The sequence below is a fragment of the Rattus norvegicus genome, chromosome 18 (genome assembly GCF_021556685.1).
Source record: "Rattus norvegicus strain SHRSP/BbbUtx chromosome 18, alternate assembly SHRSP_T2T, whole genome shotgun sequence".
NCBI classification, from domain to species: Eukaryota; Metazoa; Chordata; class Mammalia; order Rodentia; family Muridae; genus Rattus; species Rattus norvegicus.
The window spans coordinates 3633812-3647837 of record NC_141551.1 but is presented as its reverse complement, the minus strand read 5'-3'; the positions used below and the strand labels follow the sequence as shown (position 1 = coordinate 3647837).

Genomic DNA, 14026 nt, shown 5'->3' with positions numbered 1-14026 from the left:
TACCTGTCTGGCTGAGTTGACACATGAGGCCTGTGAACCATTGAGTACTCTTAGGAGCACTTGGGCCACTCTGGCTAGGACCACTGAAGACTTGTGAACTGACTGCCTTTGAACGGCCAGGAAACCCCAAATATTTTCTGTTCTACTTAAAAAGGTTAAGCAACTTCTCAGAGTGTAGTGGGCTCAAGTTACTGACTTCAGTATTGACTTCTTGGGATCAAAGAGCTCTGACCTTTCCTTCCTTTCAAAGGGGCAGAAACACTTGGCTTTACCATCGGTGACAGCAGCTTAGAAGGAGGTCTTTGTGGAACCACATGAGGTCATGTTCTCTGGCCTTTTGGCTGGGTTTCTGTTGTTTGTTTGGGTTCTGTTGTTGGGGCCTTGGGTTTGGAGCTGATGCTTGCCCTGGACCAGTATAGATTTAATCAAAGTCAAAGAACTGCTGTTGATCTGGGACCACTTAACTGGCACCATCAGAGGCTCAACGATGTGTTTATAAGAAGATAAAGGCGGGGAGGATATGTTCTATGGAGGTGTGGGGAAGGGGTGCCTTGGGCCCTTGCTGAAGCACCCCTCCCCCCTGAGGGACCAGCCGCAAGATGCCATAGTATAGGATAGTTTATTCAGGGCATGGGGAGGGGAGTAAGAGGTTAATAAAGCTCAGCTATCAAAAACAATGACTTTATGAAATTCATAGGCAAATGGATGGAACTGGAAAATATCATCCTGAGTGAGGTAACCCAATCACAGAAAAACACACATGGTATGCACTCACTGATAAGTGGATATTAGCTCAAATGCTCGAATTACCCTAGATGCACAGAACACATGAAACTCAGAAAGGATGACCAAAATGCGGATGCTTCACTCCTTCTTTAAAAGGGGAACAAGAATAACCTTGGGAGGGAATAGGGAGGCAAAGTTTAGAACAGAGGCAGAAGGAACACCCATTCAGAGCCTGCCCCACATGTGGCCCATACATATACAGCCACCCAATTAGACAAGATGGATGAAGCAAAGAAGTGCAGGCCGACAGGAGCCGGATGTAGATCTCTCCTGAGAGACACAGCCAGAATACAGCAAATACAGAGGCGAATACCAGCAGCAAACCACTGAACTGAGAATAGGACCCCCGTTGAAGGAATCAGAGAAAGGACTGAAAGAGTTTGAAGGGGCTCGAGACCCCATATGAACAACAATGCCAACCAACCAGAGCTTCCAGGGACTAAGCCACTACCTAAAGACTATACATGGACTGACCATGGACTATGACCTCATAGGTAGCAATGAATATCCTAGTAAGAGCACCAGTGGAAGGCGAAGCCCTTGGTCCTGCCAAGACTAAACCCCCAGTGAATGGGATTGTTGGGGGGAGGGCGATAATGGGGGGAGGATGGGGAGGGGAACACCCATAGAGAAGGGGAGAGGGAGGGGTAAGGGGGATGTTGGCCTGGAAACCGGGAAAGGGAATAACAATCGAAATGTAAATAAGAAATACTCAAGTTAATAAAGATGGAGAGAAAGAAAAAGAGGTTAATAAAGGTAGAGAAAGGCACGGGGTAGAGGGTGGGGGGAGGTAGAGGCCAGCCATGAGCATGTGGAGCGAGGTGGATAAAGAAATGGGGAGAGAGCAAGAGCAGGAGGGAAAGAGCAGGAATGAGAGAGGAGCAGGAGAGGGTGAGGAGGGGGCAAGCAGCCCTTTCATAGTGAGTCAGGCACCTGGCTGTTGCCAGGTAACTGTGGGGTGGAGCTTAAGACAGTCAGTCACCTCATTTTATCTATCTCACCCTTTGTTGTGGTCAGCGCCATCTGGTCACACTATTGGAATGCCCAGCTCAGAACCTGCTGGCCATGGCCTATGGAACTCCCTCAGTTTGACCTTGTTCAAATAAACTAACTGGCCTCTGGAATTTTCCTTTGAATTCTGTTGTGAGACTGGCCTGGCAGCTGGTAGAGTTCTGAAGGAGGAGTGAAGGCTCCCTATGTTTAAATTGTACTTAACTGTCTGTTAGCATTCTGAGTGCTGCCCCACAGTTACCTGGCAACAGCCAGGTATGCCTGACGCTATAAAGGGGGCTGCTTGCCCCCTCCTCGCTCTTGCTCTCTTACCTTCTTGCCCCTTTGTCCCTTCCCTCCCCATTCCCCTCACCCTTCTCTCCACATGCTCATGGCCCACCTCTATTTCTCTGTCCCTCTCTCTCTCCCTTCTCTCTCCTTCCCTCTCCCTCTCCTTCTCTTTCTCTGCCCCTGTTATCCTCTTAACTCCCCTCCCCATGCCCTGAATAAACTGTATCCTCTACTATACTGTCCTGTGGCTGGTCCCTCAAGGGGAAGGGACGTCTCAGCATGGGCCCGCTGAGGCACCCCTTTTACCCATACTTCACCACACCTCCATAGGACATATCCCCTCCTTTTATAAACACATCAGTCAGCTCCACCCGCGCCTCTAATCAGCTTTGACCTTTTAAAACTTGAGTTACATCAGTGTGCACTGGCCTGCTGAAAGGCCAGAGTGCAGTTCTCTGCTAGAGTTGCTGGGTTTAGTTTAAAATATCAATACTTCCCCATTTGGATAATTCCTCTCCTAAACATAGAGCTTGCAGTGAGTCCAGAAGGGGGTGGGGCTGTAGGCCTGTAGCCAGCATAGAAGCAGCTTGTTGCTCTTGACCTGCACAGTTAGACCCTGTCCCCTGCCTCAAAATAACACACGCACACGCACAGGCACATGCACACACACACACAGAGGCATAGATGCAGGCAGACACTTGTGTCTCATGCAGTTTGGGAGCGTCTGTTTTTGTTTCTGCTGTTTTGAACCCAGGGCTTTTCGAATGTTGAACAACTGGTCTACCACTAGCTCCGCCCCCTGTCTGTTAAGGCGGGGCTCCAAGTTGCCCCGGACGGTCTCACAGTCTGCTTTTCTCTCCTCCTTCCAGTTTCACCCCTCCTGTGTGGTAGAGGAGGTTTGCGGCATGCACCACTAAATCCAGCAACCTGTAATGTTTATTTTACTACCCAAAGGATGGATTTGAAACAAGTCACATTGATTCTGGATCCCTCAACAGTCGCGCGCCCTGGTCTAGTTTATGATTGTCCCACGGTCTCCCCTCCCACCATGTTTTATATTCTGGACCTGCATCTTGGTGAGAACTAAAGAACACTGACTTAGGTCTGGAGAGATGGCTCAGAGGTTAAGAGCACTGACTGTTCTTCCAGAGGTCCTGAGTTCAAATCCCAGCAACCACATGGTGGCTCACAACCATCTGCAGTGAGATCCGATGCCTTCTTCTGGTGTCATGAAGACAGCTGCAGTGTACTCACATATATAAAATAAATCAATCAATTAATAATTCTTTAAAAAAAAAAAAAGAACACTGACTTAGCTGCCTGCCGGTGTGGACTGGCCCTCTTGTCCCTGTTCAGTGTGTTTAAGGCTTGGCACAGGTATCTTAGGATCCAGCTTGCTCCTTGGTTTATGTTTGTGTTTCCTAAGCCAGTGTCCCTGGGCTGCTGGGTCATCTGTGCCGAGTCAGTTGTGAAGCATAGTATGGCTACCTCTGGGCAGCACCCTTGACAGGGTGGTGACTCACAGGAACCCTTCCTTCTCTAGTTCCAGGCAGCCTTGTGACTGTCACGTGGGGAATATGAGCAGCTCTTGAGACATTTTCATAAGAAATGCTAGGTTGACGTTGCCTTGCTGACGGTCCTTAAATTTAGCACGTGCATTCCTTGACGGTCACATTGTCTATTCTTGTGCCTCCTTTTAGGTAAGGTTAGTAATATTTATGGGTTTTGTTCTCTGATTACTTATGAAGTACCAATAGTATTAACCTAAACATATGGAGAAATTTCCTTTTGGTTGTTTAATATTTTTTTGTGCAGTTCCCCCAAAAACAGCGTCTTAATGATCACTGACTTGCCAAGTACAATATTGCTTTTACCTAACTTGCTGGAACCGGACCCTCTCTTAAGTGGGAAATCTGGTTCCGGTAAATAGTTTCCATTCCTGGACCACTGACCCATCTGGGGTTTTAGGCCTGGGTGCTTTTTAAAAGATGTGTGTGTGTGTGTGTGTGAGAGAGAGAGAGAAAGAGAGAGAGAGAGAGGGGGGGGGGGGGGAAGAGAGGGAAGAGAGGGAGAGAGAGAGTGTGTGTGTTATGTAGGTGTCAGACACCAGTAGCTGGGTTACAGGCGAGTGCATTTTGTTTTTGAGACAGTTTTTTGTTTTTTGTTTTTTTTACTGGCTAGTGCAAATCTGTTGTAACTGTGCAGCCCAGGCTGGCCTTGAACTCATGCTTTTTCTGTCTCAGCCTCACGAGTGCTGGGATTGCTGACATAAGACACACACACACACACACACACACACACACCAGGCTTGCTCCATCTTTATTAACCTTTCTTGACAGGTTTAGCAAGAACCTTTGTTACTTTATTCGCTAGGTAGCGTGAAAGGTTGGTTGCCTGAGCACCTTCTCTTGCTAAGATCTGTTTTCCGTGTTCCCGTAGGTGTTCTCACAGTCCTGTGTCTGGTACGGAGAGTGTGGAGTCGCCTTTGGAGATAAGAGGTACAACTGTGAATATTCGGGCCCACCAAAACCCCTCCCAAAGGACGGCTATGACTTAGTGCAGGTAAGTGTGCCGCTCTGAGAGTGCCAAGCATATGCCGTGCCTTACATGACGGTACCAGGATGCCGGAGGTGAGAGTAAAGGCTTACAACTTTAGAGGTGTGTGTGTGTGTGTGTGTGTGTGTGTGTGTGTGTGTGTGTGTGCGCACACCTTTATAAACAGGAGGTCAGTTGGGTCTCCTGGGTTGTGAACCACCGTGTGGGTGGCGGGAACTGAACATGATTTCTCCACAGATCAGTCCTCACTGCTGAACCATTGCCTCAGCTCTTCGGGCTTAAATCTTAACCTAGACTCCAACCTGAACCCCATAACAGAGCTGATAAAAGGCTCCTGGCCTAATCCTCCAGGTGCTGACTCTGTGTCTCCCGGAATTTCCCAGTATGGAGTCTCTGTTTAGAGGTGACCTTGGTCCCCAGATGTTGTCACTTCTGCAGAATGCATTAGCAGTTAGCTTTGTTGTTGTTCCTAGATTTCAAGACTTTGCTTCCTCTTAGACTCTGCCACTGAAAAGCTGGCGGTCTCTTCCTCTTTTAGTGATTTCTCTGATCCCCGCGAGCCTGCGATTCCTGGCTGCCTCCCAGGATGCTGCTTTCCGTTAGTGTGATTCTTGGGGCTGTTAGAAAAAGAAATACTGGGAAAAATCAAGCTGAAAAGGCTGGCTTTGGGGCTTCAGTAGCCCAGTGAGGGTGTCAGTAACCCAGTGTGGCGCGCCAGGTTGCTTCAACATCCTGTGCCTTTCTTCAGAGTCACGTACAGGTCTTGACTGTCCCAGGAGTGATGAGTGGGTATAGTGTTGTGGCTGAGCTCGAATAGGCTGACTTAGGAAGCCAGGCAGTAAAGGAAAAATATAGAGTTCTCTCTGCTACTTCTTGTGAGTCCCCACTTCCTTTCCGGGGGTAGGGGAGTGTTCTGAGGCAGGGCTTCTCTCCATAGCCTTGGCTATCCTGGAAGTCTGTGTAGACTACAGTGGTCCTAAACTCAGAGATCGGGCCTGCCTCAGCCTCCGGAGTGCTGGGATTAAGGACGTGCCCCACCACCGCCTGGCTGAGTCCCCACTTTCCGAATGGCAGACTTCATGCGACTCAGATATAACCTCCGTGCCTGAGAATAATGGGTGAAGCACTCACGTCCCGGAAGCGACTGAGCTTGTCTCGTAACCGCTCTCTCCTCACAGGAACTCTGTCCAGGATTCTTCTTCGGCAATGTCAGTCTTTGCTGTGACGTTCAGCAGCTTCAGACACTGAAGAACAACCTGCAGCTGCCCCTGCAGTTTCTGTCCAGGTAGGCTGACCACCAGCAAACAGTGGGTCACTCTGGTGTATTCTTGTAGACCAGGTTTGGCTCTGTTGTACTCTGAGAAGGTACTCGTGTGTTAGAAGGCAAGAGGAAGTCACATGACCAACTCCTAGTTGCTTCCAGAGTGAAGACTTGGTTTCCTTTGAGGTCTCCTGGGCGGCAAAGAGAATTGCACAGTGGCCTAGGGCCTCTCAGACCAGAGCCTCTGTGCACTTGGTGAGGAGTGGCCCCTGCTGTGCTGCTCAGAGCCCAGGTCCTCCATCTGTGTGGTTCCCTCAGTCCTTCTCACTCCTTCATTCTTTTCTAAGTATTTATTATAGTTGCTTATATGCGTACGCAGTGTGCACGTAACAAATGGGAATCAGTTATTTGCTTCCTGTGAGTGTATGCACCATTGTGTACACACCGTGTGCGTATGCACATGGAAATCAGAGGACAAGTTGGGGGTCGGTTCTCTCCTTCCACCATGTAGGTCCAAGGATCAAACTCAGGTCGTCGGCTCTTAGATCTGTCTGTGCTGAATTGCTGTGATAGCATTAGTTCCTAGATGCTACACTTATTCTGGCATAGTTGCCAGTGCAAAACGATTGTATAACGGATGTTCTTTAAGCCTATCTAGCAGTTTTCAAATGTGCAAAGAACAAGTCAGTGGTTTTCTTCAGAGCAGCAGATTTTGGTGTCTGTAAATTATCCAGACTTTAGCACACTCGTAAAGGTGGATGAGGAAGGAGGTGAAGAGGGAAGACGCCCTCTCTAGCTATCAATCACTGTAGGCAGCAGGCCCCTTCCCTGCCTCTGAGAAGTGGGCAGTGCCGAGTGGGAAGCCATTGCTAAGTCGTGCTTTCAGCTGTCACAGGGTGTAGTAATGGGCCAAGAGCTAAGGATCTACTCAGGCCGCCCTAGGCTCCTGGCACTGGTCAGATCACATTTATTTACAACTCACTCTAAATGACGGATTATGGATATAAACATTTACCATAGCTAGCCCCCTTCCCATGTTAGCAGTGGGTAAAGCTCGAGTTATAATAGCAAGAGAAGCTCCTGTTTCTAGAACTCCACGGAGCAGTGAGGTAATGTGGACCAAAGAGAGCGAGAACCCTTTTGCCACATGCACAAGTCAACATTAGGAGCTTAAACTTTGAACCCAAAGGACAGCTGTCAGCTATGGTCTTCATGGACACCTGTGTGTTGCTGCAATGCACAGAGAAAGCACTGCTGTGGCCGCTCTGCTTTTTACCTTTTCCTGTGATCCAAGGCTTCACGGGTGACGGCTCTTCAATCTTCAGGACTCTCAGGGGAGTCGAGTCCTCCTGTGTTCCAGGAGCGGCTAGCCTTATCTGGCTCTCAGGTGGAAGCTGATGTATAAATCCTGTAATAGTCCTTATCACATGAACACACACACACACACCTACCCCTTATTCTCTTAATCAGAACTGTGACGGTTTTGGGAATAAAGTTAGAAATCTCTAGTTACAAAGCCCAGAATTCAGAAAAGCTTTCGTGTTTTTTTTTTAATTATTTCTGAATAAATTAAATGTAATATTAGCACAGTTTTAAAAGCTATTTCTTTATGTTACAATAAGGTTTTAAGAATTTATGAGTCTAAGGATTAGAAAGGTGGCTCAATGGTTAAGAATGCTGATCTTCCAGAGGACCTGGGTTCAATTCCATATTCACTGTGGTCTATAACTGCAGTTCTGTAGCTGTATATGTCTGACGCCCTCACACAGACATACACGCAAGTAAAACATCGATGCACATAAAATAAAAAGAAAATCAAAAGAATGTGTGGATCTGGGAGAGGTAGGATTAAACATCTTCTGAGTCTGCTATGTTTTCATGGTAACTCATCTCTTTTCAGTGAATTTTGAATACTATTGAAGGTGAATTTGTAGCTATTTCACCTTTTATGTTTACTGATATACATAAAATCATAAAATATAATTTACTTTTTCTTTAGGTGTCCGTCATGTTTTTATAACCTGATGACCCTGTTTTGTGAGCTAACATGTAGCCCGCACCAGAGTCAGTTTCTGAATGTGACAGCAACTGAAGATTATTTCGACCCTGAGACTCGGGAAAATAAAACAAATGTAAAGGAATTAGAGTACTACGTCGGACGGAGCTTTGCGAATGGTGAGTGGGCAGAGCTACTCTTCCTTGTGATGAGCTGGGTCAGGGCTCTGGGTTGGTGTGCACCTCTGTTATCCTAGCCGCTGTGTACAGAGTCACAGTCTCAGGACATTCGGTGGTCATTGTTTGCCTGTATCTGGGATTTGTGCTACAACAATTAAAATTGTCTCTTTAAAGTATCTGTTTTAAATTCTTCTAACGTGGGGGCTGGAGTGGTCGCTCAGTAGTTACGTGTATTCACTGCTCTATCAGAGGACTCTAGTTCAGGTCTCAGCACCCACGCCTGGTGGTTTATAACACAGTTGTAACCTTGTTAACTTAAAGGGGGTCTGTTACCTCTGCTCTCTGGAGGCACCTGCCCTCCATACAGAGACCCACATACAGACCCACACTCAAATGAAACTACCTGCAATCCTCAGCCCAGGAACCAAAGCCCCGCCCACCTCTGTTCTCCCCGGTAATTGGCTGTCAGCCACTTTTATCTAACCAATCAGAGAACACAGGCGAGCATAGTTTACACAACATCATTTGGTGTGGGCGAGATCGTCCTCAAGACTGCAACCAGATCTTAGGGGCCAGGATTTAATACACGGCAGCACCAGGCCAACCCCTAACAAACAGCCAACTTAAAAAGTAACTCAGCCAGCTACGGTCACACACACCTTTACTGTTAGCATTTGAAGGTCAGTCTGAAGTTCATTCATTGTATCTCCAAACAACTAAAAACAAACAGAATCTTTAAATCACTTCATTGGAAATAAGTTCCATTCGCAAAAGGAACACACATGGCAGAATCTTCCAGAAGATATGATGCAGCAGCCCAAGGAGGGAGAGTGTCCCGGCCAGCGCTGGCCCTGCGTGGAACCAATATCAAGCTATGTATTCATCTGTGTTTCAGTATGTTTACTAAAAGTTGTACAGAGTAAAAATACTTGGAAATTTGTACAAATAAACAGAGTTTTTTTTTTTAAATGACTTTAAGGTAAAATATTTCTTGACAAGAAAATAAAGGCAGAAACCAAAAGCGGTTAGAGTCCAGAACAATCCACAGAATACAGACACACCGGTGTATCTTTCCCTGTGCCGCATCAGATTGGCACAGAGTAAGTTTGCCGGCTCCGGCTCTTTGTAAGGGCATGAAGCAATAGTGAGTCAATAGACTGACTGCCCCTTATGACTGCTGTAAATGTTTGAAACCGTCCGAAAAACGATTTCGCAATGCCTGGTGCAGCTGAAGATGAGTACGCCACTATCTCAAATATTCAGTGTCTCCTTTCACCGAACATACTCGGGCGGAGAGACCCAGAGACCATGAGCACTTGTGGGCAGGGAGCCTGTACAGGAGCCATGAATGTGGGTATGTGTGTGGGGGTGTATCTCTACAACCCCCGGCACACAAACTGTGAACACATACCAGCAGGGAGACCTATGGAGACCATGTACATGTGCATGGCAAAGAAGACTCCACACACAGAAACCATGAGGGTGTGTGAGCAGGGAGACCCAGCTGAGGTCACTGTAGAAGAGTGCTAACGGCTAGAGGAGGAGAGCAGGACCAGGACTGGGGGTGTTTACGCCGCTGATCAGCTGTGAACAGTTACCTGAGCGTACAGGGAACTGACCAAACTTTACAAAAGTAAAGTGTCAGTTCAAAAATGGCCAGGAAGTCTGAACACACACTTCACCAAAGAATGTATGAAAATGTATGGAAAAGTACACAAGGACGGAGGAGTTAAATCAAAGTAACTGCAGGAGATGCTGGGGATAGGGGACCCGGGAGCTCCATCCATCAGAGAGAATCTTTTTTAAAGATTTATTTATATTTATATATTATATTTTATATATTGTATTTATATGTATACACTGCATCTGTCTTTGGACATAACAGATGGTTGTGAGCCACCATGTGGTTGCTAGGATTTGAACTCAGGACCTCTGGAAGAGCAGTCAGTGCTCTTAACCACTGAGCCATCTCTCCAGACCCCTGAGAGAATCTTCCTTCAGCAGCAGATTGACAGTACTTTGGTGGTCTTGTGAGACTGTCACGTGGTCCAGCATGCCTCAGGTGGATATATTGTGGGATGCGTAGTTACATCCCCAGCATTCAGTAAAGATTTTATTTGGGAGTTTTTTTGTGTGTGGGTTGTGGGTTTTGTTGTTTTTTGAGACAGCCTCAGAATTGGCTCCAAACTCAGTATATCACAAAGGTTGAACTCCTTGAACTCCTGATACTATCTCCACCTTCCACATGCTAGAATCAAAGGTATGCACTCACAAGCCCGACTCACAGTCGTTTTGTGATTTTGTGTTTTTAAAGGTAGAACTTCAGTATGGCTTTTTGGCTCGGGCGTTTTAAAACAGCACGCAGAATATGAGCTACATTGTAGTACTTTCTTGTTCTTACGTACATACAATATACTTTGTTCATGTTTGTGTCCTTACTTCAAAACCCTATTAAGCTCCATGGCACATCTGGAAACAAAGGAAAGCATGGAGCCTCACGTAATCCTCATACACTAGGAACTGAGGCAGGAGCATTGAGGGCTCCAAACAGCACCTCAGTGCTCACACAGTCAAGAGTGTCCTTTCCAGACAGGCTAGAGGCCAAGTGGAATCGATCCCAACCCCTGTCACACTGGCCGATCTGCCTGTCTAGGGTGGGTAAAACAGCGACTGCAGCTGTCTCCTTGGAGTTCAGGGGAAGATGACCCCAGGAAGTCTGTCCCAAGTAGGGACCCACAAGTCATAACTAAGTTGACTCATGTGTGATCCCTTTAAGTCCTCAGTCTTCCCACTTCCTGGTCTCCACTGCAGAGTGGCTGAAATGAGGTTCTTTCTCCTGACCCTAACTGAGGGCCTCTTTATAATGTGGGTAGGATTTCTGGAAGTTGTTGGGAGAACAGTTGGTCCTGGTTCCCTTTCCTGTTCTGCGTCTCCTTCCCTCCCTGCCTTGCAGCGCCCCAGGTTCTAACCTGCTGACTCCTGTGTGCCAGCACAGAGGCCTTCAGTAGGATCCGAGTGGTGAATTCGAGCAAGCATAACATCTCCGTCTTTCCCTTGGGATTGCTCTTCTAGCAATGTACAATGCCTGCCGAGATGTGGAGGCGCCTTCCAGTAATGAGAAGGCCTTAGGACTCCTGTGCGGAAGGGATGCCCGTGCCTGCAATGCCACCAACTGGATTGAGTACATGTTCAACAAAGACAACGGGCAAGCACCGTTTACCATCATCCCCGTATTTTCAGGTGTGGACGGCAGCTGAAGCTGAGTTTATTATTTTGCTTTAAAACTCAAGAATGGGGATTGGGGATTTAGTTCAGTGGTAGAGCACTTGCCTAGCAAGTGCAAGGCCCTGGGTTCGGTCCTCAGCTCTGGAAAAAACAAAAAAAAAACCAAAAACTCAAGAATCAGGGCTGGAGAGATGGCTCAGTGGTTAAGAACACTGACTGCTCTTCCAGAGGTGCTGAGTTCAATTCCCAGCAACCACATGGTGGCTCACAACCATCTGAGATCTCATGCCCTCTTCTGGTGTGTCTGAAAACAGCTATAGTGTACTTATATATAATAAATAAATTAAAAAAAAACTCAAGAATCATAATCAGCTATAGAAACATAAATTCAGAGAGAGAAGTTGGACATTTGTCCTACCTGGTTTAACTTGGGAGGAGGGCTGGGTGAGAAAGGAATCGCTCTTAGGAATCGATAACGTTACTAAAACACTGAACTGTGTGCGTGCATGTGTGTGTTCTAAAAGCTGAGTCGTGTCTACCCTGGTGTTAGGCCAGCCGTTCAGAATGGAAGCCAGACACGTTGAGGATCCACCTTACATGGTTGGTGGAAGATCAGGGCCCACGCTGTACACAGAATTGTTGGCATCAGAACAGATCAGGGATGGGGAACTTAGCTGAGAGTGCTTGCCTGCGAGCCTTCAGGCTTGCACTGCGCAAAACCAGGTACACACACCTGCACTCAAGAGGTACAGGGGGACGAGTCAGAAGCCCAGTTACACGCAGCTATGAATATTCTAGGCCAGCTTGGCCTGTGTAAGACACTCTCAGTACCTCCCCACCCCCAAACCCTAAGAGACAGCACCAAAGCCTAATGCGTGCTTACCCAGCAGTGCTCTGTCCTTGGTGTTCAGCTGCACCCCACTGTACCCTGTGTGCTCTCCATGGGGTTTAAATGTAAGCAGGTGCAAAACTTGGAACGGATTCTCGTGAGGTCCTGATTCAGCATGATTTCTTCTTGTAGATCTTTCGGTTCTTGGAATGGAACCCATGAGGAATGCCACCAAAGGCTGCAACGAGTCTGTAGATGAGGTCACAGGGCCATGTAGCTGCCAGGACTGCTCTGCCGTCTGCGGTCCCAAACCCCAGCCCCCACCGCCCCCTGTGCCCTGGAGGATCTTAGGCTTGGACGCCATGTATGTCATCATGTGGGTCGCCTACATGGCGTTCCTGGTCCTGTTCTTTGGAGGACTGCTGGCAGTGTGGTGCCACAGGTAAGCTAGCTGGCTGCCTGGTTCGTTTCCTTCAAGACGAGAAGAGCAAAGTTGCCTCCCTCACCAGTAGCTTTAAACCAGACAGGAAGTAAGTTTCTTAGGGACACCATTCCCTGGATGGCTTTTGCCCTGCAGCTGGTAAGTCAGGTTTTGTTTATATATTTAACCACTTTAAATTATACTGATTTATTCAAAATGGTGTGTGATTTAAAGCACCTGTCTGTGACACAGGCAGTCTGTGTAAACCATGTCTGATCAAAATCTAGTTACATGTGGTACTGCAGTCCTGTATTCATGTCTTGTTTTAAGGCAGTATGTATTTGTATGTGTTCGTATGTGTACATGCATGTGCACACAAAGGCCAGTTTAGATCAGTTGTCCTCCATTTTGACTGCTAACACTGTTCCTCATCAGGCTCACCCCTGCTGTCCACTAATGGGTCCTTTAAATTGTGCCGTTTGCCCCAGGGTGGTTGTGAGCTGGGGGTGCTCCTCCCCCCGCTCTGTCCCTTGTCATTTGCTAAGAGGACCCTTCCTCTGCTCAGTCAGCAGTGTGCTTTTACATTTACTCGTTCTGTGGGCTGTATACTGGGGCATTGGAGTTCCTTCCCATTGGCTCCTGTGTTCTTTGTGCTCCCTCTCAGCTCACTGGATACTTCCCTACCCTAGGCCTGGCATCATCCTGCTCAAGCAGTTTCTGGTCCCTTTCGTTAGACAATGGCATCGAGGGGCCATGGTCTGGGCACTGGGGTGCTCATTGCCATTGGAAATATGTTTTCAAAGGATCTAAAGGTGACTTGTGTGGATTCCAATATGAAGTTACCTATCGGTGCTTTGTCGTTTTAATACCTTCCTCAACCTTTCCAAGGCTGGTGGCCCAGACAGGGACGGACAGCAAGGAACAGGGGACAGGGCGAGGAAGCGAGCTGCTCTCTAGCACTGCACAAAGTCTGCTGACATGACACCACGTCTGTGCTTCTGTTTCAGAAGGCGGTACTTTGTGTCCGAGTACACCCCCATTGACAGCAACATTGCCTTTTCCTCGAATAGCAGTGACAAAGGTAGGCTTGCTTGTGTAGGTCGGGGGATCAACTGTGTGGCCTGAGAGCCTGTGTGAGGCAGTACGTTGCTGAGGGAACCCCATAGTGAAGGAAGACAGCCAGACGAAGCCCTGGCCTTCTGGCAGTGACTAGGCATCGGTGTGGAACCTTGGAACTAAGTAATTAATAGCAGTGATGTAATTATGAGCTGAGGGAGGAGCCATAGGAGCCCTGAGGGCAGAGTTGAGTGAAATGAAGTCACCATGGGGTCTATCCTGAGCTGCCAAGGAGAGGAAGGTGGGCAGAGGCTGTGAGGCCTTGAAGGATAGCAGGCATAAGGACTAGATTCCCCGCACCCAGTGTTTCGGGTAATACTTTCCCTGTCCGAGGCTCTGGGAATGGCTAGTAACCGCCTCTCCTTTCCTCTACCCC

At 47.7% G+C, this 14026-nt stretch overlaps 1 protein-coding gene across 2 annotated transcripts in view; it reads left to right on the top strand.

The window, feature by feature from the left end:
- Nucleotides 1-14026, top strand: part of Npc1 (NPC intracellular cholesterol transporter 1) — a 45926-nt gene that overhangs the window by 10362 nt on the left and 21538 nt on the right. Inside the window, exons 2-7 of one of the 2 annotated variants that reach the window (XM_087592243.1) lie at nt 4507-4629; nt 5802-5908; nt 7884-8059; nt 11132-11299; nt 12306-12555; nt 13545-13615. In XM_087592243.1, the coding sequence (XP_087448369.1) occupies nt 4507-4629; nt 5802-5908; nt 7884-8059; nt 11132-11299; nt 12306-12555; nt 13545-13615 (895 nt within the window). 2 annotated transcript variants of the gene reach the window in all.